The sequence below is a fragment of the Eurypyga helias genome, unplaced genomic scaffold, assembly GCF_000690775.1.
Source record: "Eurypyga helias isolate BGI_N326 unplaced genomic scaffold, ASM69077v1 scaffold17796, whole genome shotgun sequence".
Lineage (NCBI taxonomy): Eukaryota > Metazoa > Chordata > Aves > Eurypygiformes > Eurypygidae > Eurypyga > Eurypyga helias.
This window is the reverse complement of record NW_010254858.1, coordinates 1-22,898: the sequence shown is the minus strand read 5'-3', so window position 1 is coordinate 22,898 and position 22,898 is coordinate 1. Positions and strand designations below refer to the sequence as shown.

Below are 22,898 nucleotides of genomic sequence, written 5' to 3'. Positions count from 1 at the left end.
GGGAGCGCAGCCCTGTGAACAGGCTCTTGTTCAGCACCTTCTGGAAGTGCCGCTCGCAGATGTACTGGAGGAGAGAGATCAGTGCACATCAGATGGCCCTGCTCGGCCCAGCACGGCCCAGCACGGCATGGCAGCCTCCCCGGCAGGGGGGGCAGGCTCACCAGCATGGTGGTGCGCAGATCGAACTTCTCGGCCAGCTGCGTGATGTAGATGTGCACAGAGACCAAGTCGGTCCTGTCCGCCTCCTCCACCTCCCGGATGATGTCCGCCAGCCACTCAAACTGCCGCTGTGTGCGCGTCACCCAGATGAAGTAGATCTGTGGCAGATGGGGATGAGGCTCAGAGGGGAGCCAGCACCCTTACGCATGTACCTGGGGCTCCTTCCCAGACAGATCATGGATGATTTTACCCCCAGAGAGGCCAGCAGCAGCAGGAGGCATCTTGGGAGGGCTCCGGCCTTTCAGATGCTTCCTCTTACCTTCTTACACAGCAGCTTGGAGCTTATGGATGACTTGAAGACCAGGTCCTTGAGGATGGACGCGAAGGGAGTCACCCCAATGCCTCCTCCCACCAGCACCGACACCTCAAACTTGTTCCACTCCTGGTGTCCCTCCCCGAAGGGCCCGTCCAGATAGAGCTGGAAGGGAGCCAGCCATCAACAGAGCGTCTCCTGGTTTCTCAGGTCTTGGCCACCTTCAAGGCCGAAAAGCACCTTGGGCTGGGCCGAACCCATTGCCGAGACGCTCTCGGGCTTGGATGTCTCCGGAGTAGCAGCGCAGAGCTCACCTTGGGCAGCTTCCCGATGAGGGCCACGCTCTCTGGGGCATAGAGCTCCCTCAGGCGGGTGGTCCAGGGCCCCACGGCCCGGATGTGCAGGCTCAGCGTGTCCTCGTGCGGCGCCGAGGTCAGGGTGAAGGGGTGGTACTCGGTGGTGCCCAGGGCCACACAGGCGATGCGCACCCACTGCCCGGACTTGTAGTCAAAGTCCTGCGGCCTCTGGAACCGGAGGTGGGTGACACCTGGGGGGGATGGGGACTTTGTTACGGTGGAGCCATTGAGTGAGGGAGATTCCCCCATTGCTGCAGCTCCTGAGGCTCTTGAGAAGAGCCTGGGCTGAGCAGGTGCTCTGTGACCAGGGACAACGTGGTACCTGAGGGCAGGAGCTCGGCTTTCACCACGCTGATCTCCACCTTCTTCCTGCTCAGGCTGAGCAGCTTGTCTGCACCGTAGATGAGAGCTGGGATGATGAAGTAGATGTGGAAGCGGGGCTGCTGGATCAGTGCGTAGCTGCCATGGATGATGACCTGGGCAGGGAGCAGCTGCCATCAGCACAGTGCTCAGCACGACAAGCTGTTGGCCCCGTGGCTGACTTGATGGCAGCTCAGCAGCAGTAGGGAGCTGGAACTGGGGTCACCAGGTTCCTTGGGACCTCCCCAGCTCATCAGCTCGGCTGACCCATGGGCTTGCGGTGGGTCGGCACCACCCCTCCCTCCCAGCCCAAATGCTTTACCAGGACATAGAGCAGCACATAGAGGTGGTGGGTGATCCAGAAGCCTTGGAAGCTGACACGTCGGAAGTGGTGGGTGGCGAACACGTACATCACGGCTAGGATCACGAGCAGCAGCACTCCCGTCATGCCTGTGAGAGGAGGGGTTGGGAGGTCCCGAGGAGGATCAGGGCAGCCCCACAGGACCCCACATGGCCTCCACCTGGGCTGGGCAGGGGACTGGCATGAAGGTCTGCCTGCTAGCTGGTCTCACCTGGAATAGTCTGGAAGAACCACCAGTAATACTTCTGTGGGAGCTGTGACCTGTAGAGGGACAAGAGATTGCACCATGGGGTGGCCAGAGCAAAATCCCACTTTCATTCCTGTCCACAACCAGGACACTTTCTGGACTATGCTTTAAGTTTCACATACCCATCGTCCATAAAAACACTGGAAAAGAGGCAGGACAACACGCTGAGAGGCATGACTGAGAAGATATAGATATTCACTACGTGACCTGCAGTGTGGAGAACTGTAAGAGACAGAAATAGGGAGAGAAAAGCGTGACTGTTGTGTGGATGCAGATGCAGTGGACTCCGCTGATGGGCCCAGGGCCTGGCAATTCCTCCTCTTCCCTAGGGAAAAGTGTCTGTCTCTGCAGACTCCATAAGGGTCTTCAAGCTTCTTCCCGGTCCTGCTGTGCCATGACAGTCTGGTCCTCCTGGTTTAGCTGTGGTTTGTGGGCAGCCCATACCCTAGCAGCTCACCTACCTGAGAAAATCAGGGCTGCCATGGCAACCCAGCGGTGGAAGTCCACGGCGGCATCAAAGGGGATGTAGTGGTTGAGGAAGGTCTCCCGCAGGATGGTGATGAGGTTGCGGCACATGGTAAGCAGGATATAGGAGTACATGAAGGAGATGCAGGCAGCGGATCCCCGGGAGACGATGATCCCCACAAAGGTGGTCTGTGCGATTCCAGTGCTGGGGGATGCGAAGGCATAGTCTGGAGAGAGAGAGCAGAGGGGGTGTGAATGTGGCCGGTGCTGAGTGCCACGACCCTTCCTGCAACAAGGGGACAGCTACCCTGGTGGGTCCACCAGGAAAAGGTCACCAGGGATACTCTATGCCAGGACCTTTCACACCCCAGCTCGCCCCATGCAACCAGCAGCTTGGAGGACCCAAGCCCACACACCCCTCCGAGTCTGAGGCAGCCGGGCTGGCTGGGTACTCACAGTAAGCTCTCTCCACGAACACGCCGGCGGTGATGGCGGAGAAGAGGACCACACAGACAATATGGCGCCGGTAATTCTCAATGAAGCGCTTGAACTCCTGGATCTTCTGCTGAACTTTGTTCCGCTCGTACTTCTTCCGTTGTGCTTCAGTGTACAGATGCAGCTGGTACTGATTCACCCTGGTAAATACAGGTGAGCTGATGTCGTTTTAAGGTTTAGTTGGCAAGGTATGGCTCAGGGCCACGCTGCCCCGGTCTGGATCTTCCTCCCTGTACAGCCCTGCGACCACCTCTGCGCACAGGCGACGGCAGTGGCCTGCAGAGCGCGGTGTCAGCGGTTGATCTCGAGTCATTCTGCAGTCGACATGCTTTTGAAAGCTGGCTAAAATATGTGCAGGTAGTGACTCATAAATGAAACTCTAGATAAGAAGTGTAAAACAATTTTCAAAGGGATATTCCACCATCCAAACTGATCCTGGGGTAGGCAAAGACCTTGGACCTATTAAGGCAAATCAGGATATTCTGGCCATTAATAATAACTGCTTAACTTCTTCCTTGTAGAAATATTTGCTGCTGCCACAGCAGCAAGGGCTGGGGTCTCTCCTGCAGCTCTTGCAGGCAGCCCATGGGTGAACCAGTAGCGTCCCAAGGCGCAGAGGAACGCAGGCAGGACCTGCCAAGCAAAGCTGCTCTCTGCAGACAAGGCACACACTCTAAAACCCACTATCCTGGGTCATGGAGTTGGCCATTTCAGTTTTGTTTTTTTTTTTTAATAGAGGTGCATCAACCAGACCCAGCTATGGCACCATTCCCACCGAGATGGAGCCGTTCCCCTCACTCCTTGCCAGCATGCGGTGCCTGAGGTGCTGGTGCATCTCCTGAGGGGTGGTAGCCCATCCCCTCCCTACGTTGCACCATCTGGGGGTTCTGGCTGCTTGCAGCAGTGCTGTTTGACCAGAGGACTACCCAGTCTGACACAGAGAGGTGAGAAACAGCAAACGGGCTGAACCCGAGCCTGAGGAGCGTGCCTGGTGAGGAGTGAGCGTACTCACTTTCTGCCTGGTCTCTTCCTCAGCTCTTGCCCTTCTCGCTCCACATAGTGGCTCACAGTGTCCAAGTTTGGGTCTTTCTCCTCATCTGAGATGGTTCTGTTGGGAAGAGAGCTACGTCTAGCCCATAGCTGTACTTGGAGGAAGGGCTTGCCAAAATTTTCCCCATTTCTCCACTGTCCATCTCAGGCTCAGCTGAGAAGGCATCCAGCTCTTTCTTGCAAACCTACTTGCGATAACTTTAATTGCATGGTGCATGGGCTGGATTCACCGCAGGATAACCCACCCCTCTGAAAAGCAAGGTAGGACTCCCATCCCCACGTAGTGGATGCAGTGGAGACTCTGCAGGAGGCAGTTCCTCCCCCTTGCCCATCTGAGTGCCAGGGGTGAGCAGCAGCCCCACCACAGCATTCAGCTTGCTCACGGTCATATCCCAGCATGGCCATCCCGCTTCCCCAGAGCTGGGCCTGAGCATTTGTTGGAGAGGCTGAGGCAGACAGATGTGTGTCAGGGCAGAAAGAGAAGAAGAAATAGCAGCAAGACTAAGGAGGAGAGCTTACCCTTTGGGCTCATCCTTTTTTATGAAGGAGACACGGTTGTGCAGGTTTTGCTTGAGCACCTCAGGGACACCTTTCGGGAGCCAAAAGAACAAACAGCTGGTTATAGCATGTGAGATGTGGTGGGTAGGCTTAGGCATCTCCCCTGGGCAGGGGTGGGGTGTGGAGAGGCTTTGAGCTGACCCAAACGTGTCGCACATGGAGCAACAGCTGATTACAGCAGTTGGGTTGGAGAGATTGATGGGATAACATTTGGGAGCTATGCATTGGGTGCTGCCCATCACCGTGGGGTGACCCTGTGCTCCTGCCCACTGACCTTTAATGCAGAGCTGGGTGAGACGAAGCTCGCTGTCATGGTCCCGCAGCATGTAGTGGAAATCCTCCCACGTCAGCTCATCCCTATCCTGAAATCCAGAGGCCTGAAACATGGACTCGGTCACCTGCTCCGCCTGGTCTCTTGACAGGCAGTTGTTGGAGATCTCAATGAAGGACCTGGAGCAAGGAGGAGAGATGGAAACTTCAGAGGACTACAGTTTGGGTCCTTCAAATAACATAGGGCAGAGCCCCAGATCAGTTTCACAGGAGAACTGGACTCTTGGTTGTGAGTGTTGAGCCATGGGCTCTCCCGTAGCACCCTTGGGGAGTGAGGCACAGAACCTGGGAGCTGCTTTTGAAGACACCTATGTTTACAGGCATTTTGACAACATCTAGAGAGATGAGAAGTACCTGAGCATCCTCAGAAACTCCTCCTTGGAGAGGAACCCATTCTCATCAATGTCATACATCCTAAACATCACCTTGGACTTCTCCTCTGGGGACCCTGGTGGGAAGGGAGAGAGGCAAAGTAAGAACAAGATCCTATTTTCATCAGCAAAAATGCTTTCAAACATTGTCTTTGAGAGTCTGAACCTGCAGCAGTGAAGCCTCACACGGCTCTGAAAAGACTGAAAGCACACTGCTGACCACAGCTTGAGTAGCGACTGATGTGAATAGCATGCCACCCTTCTGCTTGACTTTCTCAAGTGCGAGGTGAAGAATCAGGTAGATACACATTCTTTCTTGAGCATTATTTTGCAAACTCAAAATGTGCTTTTGCACATCAATGATTTTTCTGGGAATTGCTGGGATTGAATCTGGCATTTACCATGCCCATCTATGACTGCACGTTTCCGGTGGTCATTTAGGGAGGAGCAGATATGATATCAGATACGGTTATCATCTGTCAAGGACAGGATGCATGGCCTCTTCAGGAGAAGGGGCACACTCATGTATGGTGGCAACAGATCAGCAAATCACTGCTCTGAGATAGCTTCCCTTTTGGACAGTCTTACAGAAAACAATTATATTATCACTGCCCTATCACTCAAGTTGAACTGTCCTAAGTGAAGGGAATTTTAAACTATAAAAGTGTCTCCAGATTGACCTGCTGGATGGCTCTTGTCCTTCACTCTGCTGGTGGTATTGCCAAAGCCTAGAAATAGGACTGAGGGCAGAGGAAGGCCAGCTCCAGCTCCCACCTTTCATGAAGACCACCAAGATGTCCAGGAACTCCCGGAAGGAGATGTAGCCATTGCCATCTTTGTCAGCCAGGGAGAACATGGAGTCCACAAACATAGAGTGGGCTTTGAGTCCCAGGGCCTCCGCAAACTCAGCCCTGCTCAGCTCACATGTCAGGGACTCCTTTGCCTTCTGTGAAGATTCAAAGTTGAGCTCTCCGGCATCAGATTTGTCGATTTCCAGCACCTACACGTTGTCCCACAAAAGAAAATCCATGAGTTCTGGTAGAGCAGAAGACTTGTGTTCACTGCCCTGACCTCTTGCACAAAGACTGATGGCTCTCCTGGCACAAAACTCGCGGCAGATACCATGGGGAAGTCCTGTGTTTCACCTACACAATGCCACTTTTGCACTAAACACCACTGACCATTATGGAGACCTCAGTTACATCTTCCAAAAGTGCCTTTGCAACTTTAGACACTTGTATCACCACAGAAAAACTCCCTTTGTCTTCTGCAAAGGAAAATGTCCCTTTGTCCTGAATGTATTGGCAGCTTCCTTATGCCTGGCTTACCAGATCTTACAGGGAGCAACAGCAGCAACATTCATTGCTTAATCAATACAGAAATACCTTCCTCCATGCATCAGAGCCTGCCACACCTCTACATACCTGGGCAAACAAGTGCCTGAAGAAAGTCTCCAGAATTTGTTTTCTCTGCTCCTGGGTGACTGCCCGTTTCATTAGGTTCTGCTCCTTCATCTCAGACAGATGCAGGTCAAGGTTGCTGTCCTCCAAGTAGCCTTGTAGCTTCCCAATGAAGTTGCTCCTCTCTGTCTCCTCACTGAAAAGCAGGACCTGCAAAAGACCCCATGGAATGGCTGTCGGCAGCAGAGGCTCAGCTGGGATATGAGTACTGCTGCTCTGCACTGCTTGCTCCACACTATGAGCTGGGCTTGGTGGTTCTCAGGAGCACACAACCACTCTTCAGGGACCTACGCTGCTCCTGGTGCCCAGGACTGTGCGGTGCAGTGTGTACATGACCAGTGGCAACAGTGGGTGGAGGGTCCAGGATCCCAGGGGCATCATGGTACTCACCAGGTCGTACTCCTTGGGGCTCTTCAGGAGCAGAGCTTTGTTCCCTTTGTTGCTGGAGAGGATCACCTCCACACTTTGATAGGCTTTCAGGTTGATGCTCCGGAGCACAGACCCTCTCCCATCCAGCACTTTGAGCACTTTGTCGGCTTGGAGCTGAATGTAGACGGGAGAGCTGTCTGTCTTGGGACCACGCCATTCCATGGCTGATGGGAGAGAGCACAGGACTCAGCTGGAAAAGCATGCCTGTGCTCATCCCAGCAGCTCCTTCACCAAGGTGCAGCTTGGGGGGACTGCATGAACAGACACATTTTAAGGGAAAAATTATCTCCCTCCCAACCATAGAGCTGAAGTGCAAGGATGGACACAGGAGGAGTAGAGATCACACAGCAGCAAGGCAGTATTTAGGTGATACAGTCCCGGTCCTGGAGCCACCGGTGTAATTGCTCTACGTAGGTTTCCTTGAGGTCAGGTGTGAACTGGCGAGGGTTGGGATTAGAGGGTCATAGGGTGACTCAGGTTGGAAAGGAGTCAGGTTGGAAGGGTCTCTTGCCCAATCTCCTGCCCAAAATAGGACCAGCTACAGGTTCAGGCTAGTCTGCTTTATCTGGTCAGGTCTTGGATAGGATGGAGACTGCGCAAACTCCCTGGGCTTCCTGCTCCCAGGAACATCCAGTCTGGATATGAGCTCCAAGCCCAGCCCCGCCTTGGTAGGTGCCCCAGCTTCAGCAGCATCACCAGCTACCACGGCAGGATTGACAGTGCCACCTCACCGTGTATTGCCTCGCTGGTCACCTCCCTTCGCACACTGGAGCCATGTGTCTTCTGCAGCTTCTTGAAATCTCGCTTCCGGAAAACAGCAACGATCCAGGCAACAAACAGAGTCACTGGAGACACATGAGAAAGAGGGATGAGATAGAATCATAGAATCATAGAATCACTAGGTTGGAAAAGACCTTAGAGATTATCCAGTCCAACCGTATCTGTCCACCACTAAACCATATCTTTCAGCACCTCATCCACCCGTCTCTTAAACACATCCAGGGATGGTGACTCCACCATCTCCCTGGGCAGCCTGTTCCAGTGTGTGATAACCCTTTCGGTGAAGAACTTCTTCCTTACATCCAATCTAAACCTCCCCTGGCGCAGCTTGAGTCCATTCCCCCTCGTCCGATCATCTGTCATTAGGGAGAAGAGACCAACACCCACTTCTCCACAACCTCCTTTCAGGTAGTTGTAGGCAGTGATCAGGTCTCCTCTCAGCCTCCTCTTCTCCAGGCTAAACAAGCCCAGTTCCCTCAGTCGCTCCTCATAAGACATATTCTCCAGACCCTTCCCCAGTTTTGTGGCCCTTCTCTGGACACGCTCCAGGACCTCAATGTCTTTCTTGTAGTGAGATATCACAAAGCTCCTTCCCACTTCGGCGGACACATGAGAAAGAGGGATGAGATATTACAAAGCTCCTTCCCACTTCGGCAGCATCACCTGTGCGACTGGGGCAGACAGGGGTTAATTTCTTCCCTGTCACCCCAGTTCAATACAGCATGGATTTATTTAATGCAGGGCTGTTCCATGAAAGCCCTGCTCCCTCCAGGTGCCCAAGGACCCTGCCACCTCAAGGACCTCAGGACCAAGACTCAGCAGCTCCTGCTGGGAGGTGCTTGGTCTGCGGGCACGCAGCCCCTTTTTCCAGTGGAAGAAGAGATGGGTAAAGAAACAGTGGCAAACCTAAAGGCAGACAGCAGAGGACAACGATGATGATCCCGAAGCCTGCGCCACTGCCTTCAAAGTAGTCCAGCACCATCATGGGCGTGCAGTTAGCCAGTTGTTGAGCTGTCAGCTGCTGGGGCTGGGGGCATGGGTCCCCTGCATGGGGGGGAGATAGACTGTGAGTGCCGTGGACCTTTTATCCATCTCCCCTCCATCATCCCCAGGAGGCTCTGCACTAAGATGCTGGTGGGGTTCATTGACCCAGGAAGCTCTGCAGAATCACGATGCTCTACATAAACTTCAGATCTTAGGGGACAGCCCTTGTTTTCAGGTTGAACATTTCCTGCACAGCAAACCAAGAACAGGATTGGACTCAAGCGCCCTCAGAGTTCAGCACCATCACCTCACCTGATGGGATGGGCTAGGCAAGAAGTACCCTGGGCCGTGACAAATTGGGGCTCAGAGCCTCTGCTCATCCGGATGCTGCAAATCCAGGGAGTCCTCCTGGTGCAATTGCACAGAGTTTACACCGAAGGAACAAAATCCCTTGCAAGGGCTGGAACATGTGCCAAATAAATTGTAACTGGGAATGGTGTGGCAAGATCCCAAGAGGAAAAGGCATACTGCTGGGTTTGGCCACACCTCACCCTGAGCATGGCCGCAGGAATTTCTTTGGGTCTCAGTGGGGAGAGGAAAGCTTATTTCAGGGATGGGACCGGAGGGCACCACGGTAAGAAGTGCACATTGGCATGGGACTAGGCTGCAACTATCCTGCTGGGAACCCGAAACATGCTGGGATGCAAGCCCTGATCTCTCCCTGGGCTGAACTCCGGCCGGCAGCGTTCATGTGGGTGTTGCAAACGCAGCAGCAGGAAAGCCTTGGCCAGCCCTTCCAGCAGCCTGGGTTAACCAACCCCGTCCTCAGAGCAGCCAGGCCGGAGTGGGTGTACCAGTACAGCACTCAGAGCACATTCAGGGGTTGATGCAATTAAAGGCAAGAGCAGGCAATGTTACACAGCTACAGTACCACAAAGCTTAACTCATCTGCAAAGTTCATCACGTTTCGGATCGATCATCAGTTTAACCTGCAGACCTGTGCGTGCTTGTACACAGAAGGAGCTATAGGACACGTCAGTGAGCAGCATGACACAGCTGGGGTAGACAGAGGCCAAGTTTTAACTCCAGCACGACCTTCCAGGGCATCAGCTGCATTTTTGTATCTGGAGATCTTTCCAGGTATCGTGCAATGCACATGCCTGGACTTCAGCCCACATTCAGTATCAGTGCTGCTCGCCTCGCTTCAAGCAACCTCTGTGTTGTGCACACATTTTGCTGGCGTAGGGGCATAGCAGGTGTCAGGCTTGAGAAGCTGCCAGCCTGATGCTTTCCCCGTGTCACTGAGTCATCAGCTGTGTCACCGAGGTGGGTCTGCTTTCCTCCCTAACGTGCTGCGGCCGTTCGCTCCCTGTGCTCTGACATTCCACGAAGCACTCACCCGTGCTCCAGACAAACACGTGGGGCTGGAGGTCTGTGGGCTCTGCGTAGGTCACGGCAGCCAGGACTTTGTGGTAGGTGGTGTTACGGATCTCCCTTGTTTCCTCTGCTGTGAACAGCCTGGGGAAAAAGATGTGGGGCCAAGCAGTGGCCCTGGGTGTCACAGTCTGGGGGCGGGAGGGATTTGCTCCTCACAGTTTTAGGAACTGAAGAAGCTGGAGGATGTTATGTCTTACTGGGGCTGGCAGAGCAGTGGACAGCCTGCTCTGTGTGCCAGATAGGGAAGAGGAATTTACCCATTCTTGGTGTTTTCAAACCAAAATCTGTCACCATCACGCAGGCGCACAAACTGGTCCAGGATGATGGCACTGAAGAGGGAGCTGTCAACCTCCAGCATACCTCCGGGGAGCAGCTCCAGCCCAGCTGTGTTGTTGGCATATAGAGCAGCGACCTTCTCCAGGACCTGGTCAGAACGCCCCCACACACATATGTGAGCAGAGGGAATTCTGCCAGGGCCTCAGAAAGTCTTGGCGAGCCTCAGGAGGAGCAAGGAACCTGCATTTCCCAGGCATCACACATCTGTGGACTGGGAGGATGCTCAGCCCCGCACAGATTAAGCTCATGGCTTGGACTTGAGCAACTAAGCCTCACTCCCAGGCTATCTCAGCTCCAGGAGGAGCAGAATGCACAGTGGCACAGGAGCTTAGCACTGGGCAGGATATATTTATTCATGCCATGTAATTACACAGTTACTCCAGTGCAACATCCCTGCAGGCATGAAAATGAGCTAGGGCAGGATAGAATGCCCATTGATGTCCCTCTTCCTGCGTTGCTGGAGAAGCCAGTTATTGCCTAGACTGCCCCACCATCCTTTGACCCACACACTTTCTGTGCCCAGACCAGTTCCCTGTTACCTGTTGGTCCAGGTGTGGGGCAAGGTCTGACCAGTTCTGGAGAGGGTCCAACCCAAATCGCTCCCGGGCTTGGTTATAGGTGGGCAGGCCAAGATCTCGGCCGCGCTGAAGCCAGCTGGCCACGTAGTCGGTGCGGGAGTACTTCAGGGGCCCATACCAGTAATCTGTGGGTGGATTCGAAGCCATGGTGATGCCAAGGCAAAACTGGAGGAGCAAACCCAACTGCCATAGCTGCTGGGCTGGCCTCATCCTTCTGCCATGGTGAACATGGAGATCATCTCCATTCCCTTGCCAGGATGGTCCCAGTAACGTGCTTAACGTGCTCTGCAGCTTCTCTGCACCTCCATTAACAAGGTTGAAGCTGGTGTAAGCGGGTGTTTGGGTGCTGGTGGCGGTGCCAGTTAGACCTGCCTCCCCACCTTGGTCCCTGCACAGCCCCAAGAGAGAGGGTCCCCTGCTGACACCTCTAGCTGCTGTGCAGGGGTTGCTGACCTTGGAGATCTTCCACCACAATGTTGTCCTCCCGCTCTGCAATCTGTGAGCTCATCCCCAGCAGGAGGTTGTCCACATCCACATCCTCTGCCTGCTGCAGCCTGGTGCTCTGAGGGGAGATGGGAAAAGCAGGTCATTTCTTGCAGGACTGAGGATGTGAGGCAGCCCTACACCCCTGAACTGGTACCCGTAGGCGTGCAGACCCTGGACACAGGGGGACCAGACTTTTTTTCCATTCTCATTTTCTCCATGTCAGCTCAACCTTGAGGTCTGAGCCTGTTGGGGCTGGAGGTGGAATCTGAGGATGTCTGGATGGGGAGGATCTTATACCCCTTGGTTGGCTGTCATGCTCTGCACCCCATTTCCCTTTTAGACTCCTGTGGGGTCCTCCATAACATAAACCAAGGAATGAAGCCCCCCCGTGGCCAGCCTGCCATGTCCTGAAGGACCCCCACACTCCCTTCCTCATACCTCTCTGCTCCAGTAGCTGTTGCAGAGCCGCACTGCTGGAAAGGAACCACTGGGGCCAGGCACTTCCTGGAAGTTGCACTTGGGGTCTCTGGAACAACAGAGAAGAGCTGGACCCAAATTCCCTGGCCAGGGCTGCCATGAACTGAGAGGGCTTGACTGTCCCAGCAAGGGGCAGGATGCAGGGCAAGGACAGGGACCGTGCCCAGCTCCACCCCAGCTCAGGCATCCCCTTCCCTGGCATGGGCTCCACTCTCCACAGCCCCTCCAGGCTGATCTTACCTCTTGTAAACACCTGGCGGCACCATGGTGGCCAGGAATTGCCCCGCAGCTGCCACGAACTCCGGTGAGAGGCTGGGGTCCAGGTGCTGCTGATAACCTGTGGGGCAGCAGCCAAGGTCCAGCAGCCAGTTTGGAGGGAAAGGGAGCTGAGCCCCCTCCCCTGCCCCATCCTCTGGCTCCCCTGGTCCCCCCACAATGTCACCCACCATGCCCCCCTCACCTTTGTACTCTGGAACATGTCTTCCCAGGAGGGTTGGCAGCCATTCGTACATTACAATGCTCTAGGACACAGGGGAGACAAGTCAGGGCCAGTGCCAGGTAGGATGTCAGGGTTGCCAGCAGAGCTGGGGAGTCCCACCCTTACCTGGAAGGTGGCGATGACCCACTTGCGAGCGTGCTGGAAGAGATCCTCATCAGACCAAGTAGGGTGTGCCTGGGCCAACGTCGCAGCCAGGTGGTTGTGGTACCGAAACCAGGCGATGCTCTCAGCCTGCAGGAAGCGGTTCTCATTCCCCCAGGCATTCCCCAGATCTGCAAGAGTGGCCAGGACCATCAGTGGGGGGTGCTGCCGCTGGGTCTAGCTTTGCCTGTGGCTAGATGAGCACCCCCAGCCCTGTGCCTGCAGCCCAGCAACCCCTCCTCCCATTGCCCTTCCTCCCTCCCCAGAGTGATGAGCAGCCTGAGTGAGAAGCAGCACTCAACCTCTAGCATGGACCAAAGGTCGGGCAGGTGAGGAATTTAAGAAAGCTGAGCAGATTCTTATTGGCCCTTTTCCCCAGAGAAGAGTGCCTCAGGTCAGAGGGATCAGCACCTGCGAGTCTTTGTGTGTTGGCTGGGAAAGGACCTGCTGCCTCCCAGGGATGCAGCACTTTAAGTTCACAGCATGTCTTGGCTGGGAAACCTTTGCTGGGGCACACTTGTTCCTCCCCCTAGGACTGGGAAACTACTGGCTCTCCCACAGGATTCCTGACCCACATGTCCCATCCCACTGAACCCCCTTGGCTCTTTTCCAGGGTCCCCTCTGGACTCAGCTCCAGGGACCTCTTGCCCCCCTCCTCCCCCCACATATGGTCAGGGATGGAACCAAGCAGGTGAAACCTACTGAGGATGCCACCATTACCGTAGATCCCCTGGGGACCACCCTGTCCTGTGGATGGATCCAGTGCTTTCCACATGGGGATTCTCCCATCAGTCTCCCTCGGGAGGCGCCCGCCAGGCCCCGCTGCCAGCTGTCCCCCTGAGAAGCTCCTCAGGGCGTCGCTCCAGGAGTGCGAGGGGCCGTAGATGGAGCTGCCATCCAGCCAGCCCGTCACCTCGTTGGTCTAGGTCAGGAACAGGGAACAGGTATTAACAGGCACCAGGATCTTATGGAAAGGTGCAAAACATCTGAAAAGCTCCAACCTGGCCCTTTTGGTCTCGCAAGGCAGCCACCCCATCCTCTGTCTTGACAAGAGCTATTGGGATGCAAATATAAACACTGACGACCTCTGTGCCAACTGCAGGCGTGAGTGCCAGGGACAAGGAATGACCAGGTACAGCTTTTTCAGAACTACACTTTGGGGTTTTTATCCCAATTATTCTCAGCTATGCCCAAAAGCAGACATTTGTGAATCTCTACACAGGCAAGTCCAATCTGGAAGGGGACTAAACCCGTCTCTGGCGAACTTGGAAGCACTAGATCTTTCCCCTCTGGGGATCCCTGTCCTCGCAGCAGGGAGTCCCACTGCCCTGGCAGCATGTTGAGTATCTTCCTGGCCAAACGTTTTCATGAAAACATCCTTTTTAGTCTGAAAATATGCTGGAGTTTTCATTTTTCTAAGGTCTGAAATACTGCTGAAAACATGACTTGCTAATCTGGTCTCATCATGGTTTGTCACGTGAAAGGCTCATGGGGGGTATTTTGCTTCAGTGACTTTGATGGGGAGGCGTTCCAGCCCGAAAGAAAAAGCACATGGGCTCGGGAACACATCCAGCCTCAGCACAGCAAAATGAGGAGAAACTGGGGGGAAAATCTGGATTTTTCTTGAAGTGAAATTCAGAGACGTTTTACAAGTTTACAACCTTATGACAGTATGGGCTCAGTTTTGTGATACATTATTATTTAGGTATCAACTCTTACCTTAAATGTTATAATTACTGACCTTCTAGTGCGGTACAAGTGCATAAATTGGTTATGGAAGTTCATTATACTTGTACCAAAAAGGTTAGTTATCACTTATTTCACCGCATACAGGCAGCCCTATCTTTGCTCATTTTGATTTAAGTGATAAAAACTTCATCAGCTACTTATTTCACCGCATACAGGCAGCCCTATCTTTGCTCATTTTAAGTGATAAAAACTTTGTCAGCTGAGAAAAACTGAGAATTATTCTTGCTTTTACCCTTTCCTCCTCCACCCTCCATAAACCATGCAAGACATTCAAATTTGCATTAAAATAGATGACACAGTCAGATCTAGAATAATTAAAATTTCTGAAAAGCACTGACCTTGAGCAACCGCACATGTTGCTCCGTGTGAACTGGAGATTGTGCTTTGGGTTCACTGGCAATTGGTTCAAACACTTGAGACACATATCTTTAAGGAAACTGTGGTGCTGTTCTTTTTTTTGTTGCAAACACTATCTTGGCTGCTACAGACACCGAAGTCAGGTGATGAGAAATTTAGCCAAAGGGCAAAGAGCAAAGGAAGCGCGATCTCCTACCTGTTCACGGGGGCTGTTGGGGCTCTGCCCTGTCTCCACTGCCCAGTGGATGCGCTGGAAGGGCAGAACCACATCTCCAGTGCCTGCAGGGTCAAACACAAAGTCTCCGGACGGGATGTGGATGTTCAAGAACTCAGCAGGGCAGCCGGGTTTCTCCGTCCCCACGATGTCCGAGAGCACATGAAAACCTGCCAGAGAGTCACACGTGGTCAGCAGCTGAGAGGACAGCCACCAGCACCTGGAACAGGACTTGATGGTGGGCAACTGAGCTGTATGCGGACTGAGGGGACCATGCTGTGCAGCAGGAGTGGTTTCCTTCACTGCTGGTTTGCTCCATGACTTTGAAAAAGTCACTTTGGGCTGGAGCCCAGAGATGCTGAACTCCAGTCCACACAAGCAGGGCTCTAGGTGCCCCTGACCAGACCTCATGCATAGGGTGGGATCATTCAGGGACCGGTGCGGAGTACTCTGCCAACGCATGTTCAGAGACCGCTGGCAGCTGGACCATCTGCTGGCCACCACTTCACCCGAAGCAGGGCCCTGCATTTAGCCATTATTTCCCTACCCTCCTCCTTGCCCATGGTCTTCAAGGTCAAGGGTTGCTGTTGCTGCTGAGCCCAGTGGCTGCCAGTGCTGTTGGCCCATTTGAGCTTCGGCATAATGGGAAAAACTGCCATGAGGGAGAAGCTGAATGGTACCACCCTAGTGTCTACCCTTCCTGTGGCCCATCTTGGAGCCAAGCACACTGGCTTGGGTGTCTGGGGACATGTACGAACCTTAAGCTCTGTGGGGAGCTAATTGCCTCAACTTTGACAAATCCAGCCTGTTTTCTCAATGAGCTGAGGGTATTTACCAGAGACAGAGATCCCCAGGTCTGGAGACCCAAGACCCCACTGAGCATCTGAATGACAGCAAAAACCGATCCGACTTGCAGCAATTCTGCCCAGCAATCCCTCACAGCATGGCTCTTATTGCATGTCAGGCATTTTGCAATGAGGCAACTCTACCGCTAAAACAAATGAGGAAGTTCTCAAATGACAAACATCATTATTTGGGGCAGCTGCCAAAGGTCAATGAAAATTCATGCAAATGCTCTTGGCTGGACAGTCCTTTGGTATGACAGTACCCAAATCTTTATCTTCTGGGTGTGGGTCTACTCTGAAGCAGTGGGTGAGGAGTCCTCCAATGCATTACCTTAGGGTGTGAGAAACCAACATTTTTCCACCTGGTGCCAGTCCCCAGTTCTTACCAAAGAAGACAGCCAGCACAGTTGTGTTCCTGTGAGAGGGCAGCCCAGAGGGTCCCCGTGCCACCACGTTGCTGAGCTGGCGAGCGTTGGGCACGTGGGGCTCCTGCAGCGCCTCGTAGACACCATCTGCGTAGTTGGCTGGCAGAAGACGCAGCAGCCTGGCACCTGAGGCACCAAAGCAACACAGCATGGGTCCAGCAGCACCCCACAGAGAGGAGACACAGCCATAGCAGGGTACACCATCGTGTGCAACGGTCACAGAAGAGAGGAACAGGATGACATAGATGCTTATAGTGGCCAAGAACACACAAGTTTTGGTACCAACACCCAAAACTTCTTGCAATACTGAGATCAATCCTCTTAAAACTAGGAGAGATCCTTCCAGCTGTCCTTTTATGGTCCATGTGCATGCCAACTGCCTCCTGGATGTCTGGGGTGGTGTGCTCCAGTGGGTAACTGGAGGGACGTTAAGCTGCCCAAGTTGACTGTGCAATCCTGCATAAACACGGTCATTGCCAACACCATAGGAAACAGGAGAGGAAACTGCCAAAGAGACAGAGAGACAAGGGAGAAGACGAGAGAGAAACACCCTAACTTCAAACCCACTGCCTGTCCTGTAACTGAAAAGCTGGGAGAAAGGAGTTTGTTTCTCAGTGATGAGCAAGTTTAATTTGAAAGGCTCTTTCTTCACCTGTGTGGTGGGCTTCGTTTGCTGGAGCCCCTCAGAGCTGAGGGAAACTCTGAATTACTGGTTCAGTTCTGGGCTTAGTTTCCATAGGTTTGTTTCCAAATCTTAAGGTCCGATCTGTCTGCTCTGGAAGAGGGAAATCTTGTCTGTCAGGGACCTGCTGGATCTCCCTGACAGGCTTTGGTGTAATCAAAGGGCTGATGACACGCATGTCATATTGGAGAGCCATTCAGACTCAGAGGAAGCTGTATAATTTCCACTGTGCCTTGTGTCACCATGTAGGTGACCAATCTGGGCTGCAGGAAATAGGAAGATTCATAATCTTTAATATTTTAGACAAGATCCTGCCTGATCTGCCCTGGTCCCTGGCTCAGGGATATCTCCTGGAGGAAGGCCCATGCACTAGTTGTAGGCATGAGAAAGCAGCCCACCACTGGCCCAAGGAAATCCTGCATGCCTGTCCCAGTACAAACCAGTACATACAAATGCACAGTATCTGCCCTGTGCAGAGCAGAAAGGAGTAGGTGCAGCATGCCTTCACTGCAAACTGTTCTGCCTCTGGGCTTGTGTTGAATGCTGACTGAATTGCATGATGATTTTGGCTAAAGATGCCTTTTTCCAGCTCTGGAATCCCTGACCATCACTGAAACACTTGCTGGGAAGGGCTGGGTCCTCCCTGCCTTGGATATTTTGAATGGCTCTGCAAAGGCGCAGCTGTGCTCTGGGACTGATCCACCACCAGCGCAACCTGCAGCTGGTGCCTGGGCAGCAGGTAAAAGCGACAAGGCCAGGACATGGGAGACGACGCTGTGCTGCTTGGCTACTCCAGACTGCTCTAATGGGGCTTTTAGGTGCATCTAGGGACCTACCTTGAGTGCAAAGAGCCACCTCTTGGGGCCACGGGAGGTGGCATTGCCTGGTTACCTGCCTGGTTCAGTCTCAAGCCATAAAGCAAGCCTGATGCCAAAGTGCCAGCTCACCCCTTCCCACCATCCCCATGCCCAGGCCTGGCACTCACCCACAGAGCCACGGCTGTGGTGCAGCAGGTTGTTGTACCAGCCGTCGTAGCGCTGGATCTCCCAGGAGATGCTCTCCTGGGCTCCTGGAAGAGACAGGACCCACTTGGTGAGCAGCAAAAAAAAAAAATGCATGAAACGAGCATGTCCATTACAAAATTATAATGTGATATTTTCCCATATTCTTTCTTAAACTTTCTATGCAAACAGTTTTCTAGACAATTTCTACACTCCTTTCAAGGGATAAGTAATGTCAAAAATAAGAAATTCATGCTTGCAATCCTGATGTCCCCAGAACAGTTTCTTGTCCCCACCAGTCTACTCTCAAAGGATCTTCATTTTCTCCTTCTCTCTCATTGTATCAGAAGTCTCTCCTTAATTCTGACCCCTGCAATGTGCATGTGAGTCAAGCAAAGGCCTTGACACTTGAGTTATGCTCTCCTCCATGCATTGTGTATCAGCACCAGCCTTTGTCAATAAACACATACCTTTTTTCCTTTGTTTTAATTTTTATTGTGTTTCTTGTAATACTAACAAGAAGCACCGGTTCCTAGTTACAAGCTGTGTGCACATATAAACAGCAGTAGGTGAGTCTCCCAACCTGCAGGCTCTGCAAGTTCAGCATTTTGCTCCGTTTTTTTCTTATCTCCTCACAAACTCCATCATCCCCGTCTCTGATACAATGCCCCATGAATTAGAGGAAATTTCCTCTGAGGAGCAGAAACTATCCAGGATCTCCCCTTGGATCGCCTTCCCTGAAATCGTACTTACTCCCCAAGGTCCATATCACCACCAGAACCATGGTCAAACTCAACATCTTGTCTGCAGGTTGCATCGGCCACTGGGTCTTTGGAAGCAGTAACCTACAATTGGATATGGGAAGGAGGGAGCTGGAGCTGGGCTGCTCCTGGAGGCTGGGAACACCCACAGACCATAATCTCAGCTCCCTCTTGTGGTTTCTGCTGCCTGGTAAAACCCCCCTGCCATCATCACTCAGCAGCAGCATCTCCCGGTTTGGGTTGTGGAAAGGTGGCAGGGGGCACATGAGACCCCATCACCCTGGGAAAGCTCTGTCAGGAGGTGTCAGCTGGCCTGAGAAGACCTTTCTGCTGGAGCAGGACCAGTACCCCTGCCTCAGGGTACCCCAGCTGTAGGTTCACAACTTGTCATCCATGGCAGGAAGATGTTAAGCTGTGCCAGCTCTGTTATAGAAACATGCTCTTTGTTGCAGAAACAGACACCTTTCAGCTGGCAATTTCCCTGGGCACACACTGTCCCATCCAAGCCAAATCCTGCTGTGAACATGATGGGAACAGCCTCAGCATGCACTCAGGCATCCCACAGTGTGCTAGGAGTGCAGATCAAGGCTGCTTGGTCAGCCCTGGGCACTCTCTCGTGATGCTTTAACACCTCATTTCCACAAGGACCCTGGATCCAGAGCAAATGTCATCAGTAGGACCTGAACCTTTAAAACCCCAGCCAACACCTGGCTGAAGAGAGGGATTCCCAGCCGTGAACAGTGAAGGCATAAACGATACAATGCTGCTGCTGGTTTTCCATACACAGAAATGCCAAACTTGGATTTAACTCAGTTTTCCACTAAATATGGCTCCTTGTCGCTAGTTCCAGCACTACGGGTGTGTATCCAAAGACGACCATCATTCCAGAGGAGCTGTGTTGCCCAAAGATGCGGCATTGCACAGGTTTCAGCTTTTCCTGCATCGCTCTTTTGCAAGCAAACTGATGCTTTTCATTTCTTTTTTTTTCATTGTTTTAATCAAAACTTAAAGGAATGATGGTTTCAGAATGGCTTACACATTGCCGGCGGCTCTGGAATTTTTATTTCTGATTTACTGGGAATTGCAGCGGGGATTTTTCACTTATAACCACCAGCGGCGCAAATTTTAAAATATGAGTCACTAAATACACTACCCACTTGGCAAATGAAGTGGTTTGAGATTTAAATATTGTTATTTATTATCACATTATTTGCGTTCATAACACTGAACGCTGATTGGCAGGTTGTGAGCGTAGCACATAACCGGTGTTAACTCCCTTCTGCCTGACATTTCTCTACTTTGGGCCTTTTGATTTAGAAAACAAGCTGTTTCTCAAGAAGTGACTTTTCCATGTTCCTCCTCCACCACAACAGCTCACCTGCACTCTACACATCACAAAATATTGCTACAGGCGAACCGCTTTGTTAGCTTTCCATAACACGGATTTAACATTCAGTCACTGTTGAAATGCCTCCGCACCGATTCCATTCTCGGTTCTAGCCTCAACTCCGTGAGCCTGGGAGCTGGGGCTGCCGAAAGCCTCAGAGCTGCGGAGATCAGCATCGAGTTGGTGTCCCTGGTGACCCTGTGCCAATCCTGTCCTGGAGCACGCCTCTGTGCAAGGGGCCCCAGAGATCTTCCAACATCTGCTGAGCATGGTTTTGTGGGGGTGTGATTTGGGTTGTGGGTGGGAACCAGAGGCTCCGAGAGCCCCATCCCATAGGAAGAACACTAAAATTTGGCCAATGGGTGAAGCATGGAGATGCCTAGGAACTCTAACAGGAACGGCAGAGCCCAGTCACCATCACTACATGGGTCTCTCCTGCCAGAAAGCTCTTCCCATGGAGGCTGCCTGTTCCCTGCTGAAACCAAAGTGAACGGCTGCATGGCTGGAGACATCCTGAGCAACCCACAGCAGCTGTGGGTTCCTTGTGTACAGAGGCCCACACAACGTCCCACACTGTAGGAAGAGACTCCCTCCCCCCCACAGCTGGATTTATCTCCTGCTGACTCAAAATGTACAGATTTGCTCCATCTGGAGCTGAGGTCTGAAGCCACTGTAGATGTATCAAAGTCGCTCAGGAAATGTGGGGCAAAGCCGAGGCTCAGAGCGTAACACTGCAGTCACAGCATAGCGAAATGTGGGGCAAAGCCGAGGCTCAAAGCGTAGTCACAGCACTGCAAAGCACTGCAGTCACAGCATAGTACCTGCCCCCCTTCCCCTTGGGTCTTCTCGCAGGAGTTCAGCAGAAAGTGTGTTTTAAAACTCCTTGTGCCACTGAGCCACCTCCCCTTTCCTCAGACATAGGAATTGCTCTTGACCCAAGTCATGAGATGACATGCCAGGTCTCATGCACTTTTCTTCTTTCCATGTCCCAGCACTGAAAACCCACTAATTGCCTGGTCAATCCCTGACTCTGGGGTGGGATTCTGGAGGTTTTCCAGCCTCACCCAATGCCAACATGAGACAGTGACAGTGGTGGTCTTGCTACAAGCAGTAGGTTGGACTACAGACTCCTATGGGCCTTTCCCACCAACATGGGACTTCTTTTCCATGCCTCTACGCTGCCTTTATGTCTTCCCATGAGTTACTGGGCACATCAGCAGTACGTGTCTCCCAGCCAAACTAGAAGAGCCATTTCCCTTCCCTAGGAACAGCTTTCCATGGCAGAACTTGGTCTGTAGAGGCATGGGGAGACACTGACACGTCTCCCCTGCCTACCAGACCTTCTCCAGTTATTGCTGGGAACATCCTCACAGGCAAGACTGAATCAAAGCAGTCCTTGCAGCATGCACTCAGGAGGAGGGACATGCAGATCTGGGCTAGGCACCTCATGCCCAAGAAGATGGGCATCTCATGAACGGCAGTCAGCTGTCGTACAAGCTCCTTTTCCACGCTTCAGCTGAGAGCTCCAGCTTCACTCTTCCCAGTGTGCACCCCCGTGTGTTGTGAGCCAGATGCCAGGCTTCTCCAGAAAGGGACTTCTGCCCTCACATCTGCCTCCCAAATGTTACAAAGCACTAAGGGTTTGACATAACAAAACCAGAGCAACCTCAGAAGCCCACGGTGCAGCTTGGTAATGGAAAGCTTCAAAAGCTTGGATTAGCTCCACATACTTGTAGAGCATCAGGAAGTTTTATAAAGTCTGATGAGCCCTCCAGGCTCTGATGTTCCACAGATTCCTTAAAGTCACTCTGTCCCTCTGCATACAATGAAATCCAGCACCTGCTTCTCCAGCCTCGTCTTCCCCCTATCAGAAAAGATCCCTGTGCCCTATCAGGGCCTGGAGTTTCACACCCCTCCAAAAACTGTACTGCACACACGGCTTCCCCCAGAGCAAGAATCTCCTGTTCCACCTGATCTCAGCAGATTTGGCTCCACTGAAGTTAGAGCTTCAGTCTCAAATGTCTCCCGAGCTCTCTCCAGAGCCATGTATCATCTGGGACTGTGGGACACACCAGCATCCTGAGAGAGCAGCAGCCCCATTGCAGAGCTAAGTGTGACCTTGTGAGCAAAGGAGAGCAGGTTCAAGGCACCTGCAGAGCCTGGAGCCTGATCCCTGCGGTCCTTGATTGTCACATCTGATTTCTAGCGCTCCCCAGTGCTGGTGGGACAGAGAGACTGCCACCTCCCTGGGTTTGGGAACAGGCTGCACCTCCCTAGCCTTGGATGTCATCCAGAAAAACCCAAACCTGCGCACACACTATGGACGGAATGCACACGGGACCGACGTGTCCCCATCTCTCCCAGCTGGGGACACCCGTGGGACCAGATGCCGCGGTGCCACCGCAGGTGGGTTGTAAGGGGTCCCTGCCCGGACCCACTGTGCCCATGCAGGCAGGGACATGCCTGGTCCCCACGCATTCCCCCTCACGGGCAGGGATGTGCGTGGTTCCATCGCTCCCTGCAGGTGAGGACACGCATGACCCTATCCCACCCTGTGCTCACGCACGAACTGGGACCGCTCCTTGTTCCCATGCAAGTGAGGGGGGGGACGCTTGGCCTCATCCCATCCCGTCCATCACACAGGGAAAAAGCGCGTGGCCCAGCCCCTTCCATCCCCCCCACTCATGGCCCCATCCCAGCTTCCCCCAATCAGGGGGAGTGGGGAGAAGCACGACCCCTACCCCCTTAGTGGCGACACCCACGTAGCTCCCCACACGGGGGGAGGAGAGACATGCATGGCCACGA

At 53.1% G+C, this 22,898-nt stretch overlaps 1 protein-coding gene across 1 annotated transcript in view; it reads right to left on the bottom strand.

Annotated features, from left to right (window-relative positions):
- Positions 1–18,032, bottom strand: part of LOC104510797 (dual oxidase 2-like) — a gene marked incomplete at its 5' end in the record, with an annotated part of 18,623 nt that extends 591 nt beyond the window's left edge. The window contains 32 exon segments of the mRNA XM_010153158.1: position 1; positions 4–64; positions 162–317; positions 479–637; positions 787–1,019; positions 1,151–1,304; positions 1,511–1,638; positions 1,761–1,810; positions 1,919–2,018; positions 2,258–2,488; positions 2,718–2,896; positions 3,769–3,864; positions 4,326–4,395; positions 4,639–4,814; positions 5,049–5,142; positions 5,840–6,065; positions 6,490–6,675; positions 6,916–7,118; positions 7,686–7,799; positions 8,641–8,778; positions 10,118–10,236; positions 10,413–10,579; positions 11,031–11,194; positions 11,523–11,631; positions 11,994–12,081; positions 12,273–12,369; positions 12,493–12,553; positions 12,637–12,803; positions 13,393–13,594; positions 14,975–15,162; positions 16,224–16,388; positions 17,930–18,032. The exon segment at position 1 is cut by the window's left edge and continues 58 nt beyond it. Of these exon segments, the coding sequence (XP_010151460.1) occupies position 1; positions 4–64; positions 162–317; positions 479–637; positions 787–1,019; positions 1,151–1,304; positions 1,511–1,638; positions 1,761–1,810; positions 1,919–2,018; positions 2,258–2,488; positions 2,718–2,896; positions 3,769–3,864; positions 4,326–4,395; positions 4,639–4,814; positions 5,049–5,142; positions 5,840–6,065; positions 6,490–6,675; positions 6,916–7,118; positions 7,686–7,799; positions 8,641–8,778; positions 10,118–10,236; positions 10,413–10,579; positions 11,031–11,194; positions 11,523–11,631; positions 11,994–12,081; positions 12,273–12,369; positions 12,493–12,553; positions 12,637–12,803; positions 13,393–13,594; positions 14,975–15,162; positions 16,224–16,388; positions 17,930–18,032 (4,385 nt within the window).
- Positions 18,033–22,898: the final 4,866 nt, after the last annotated feature.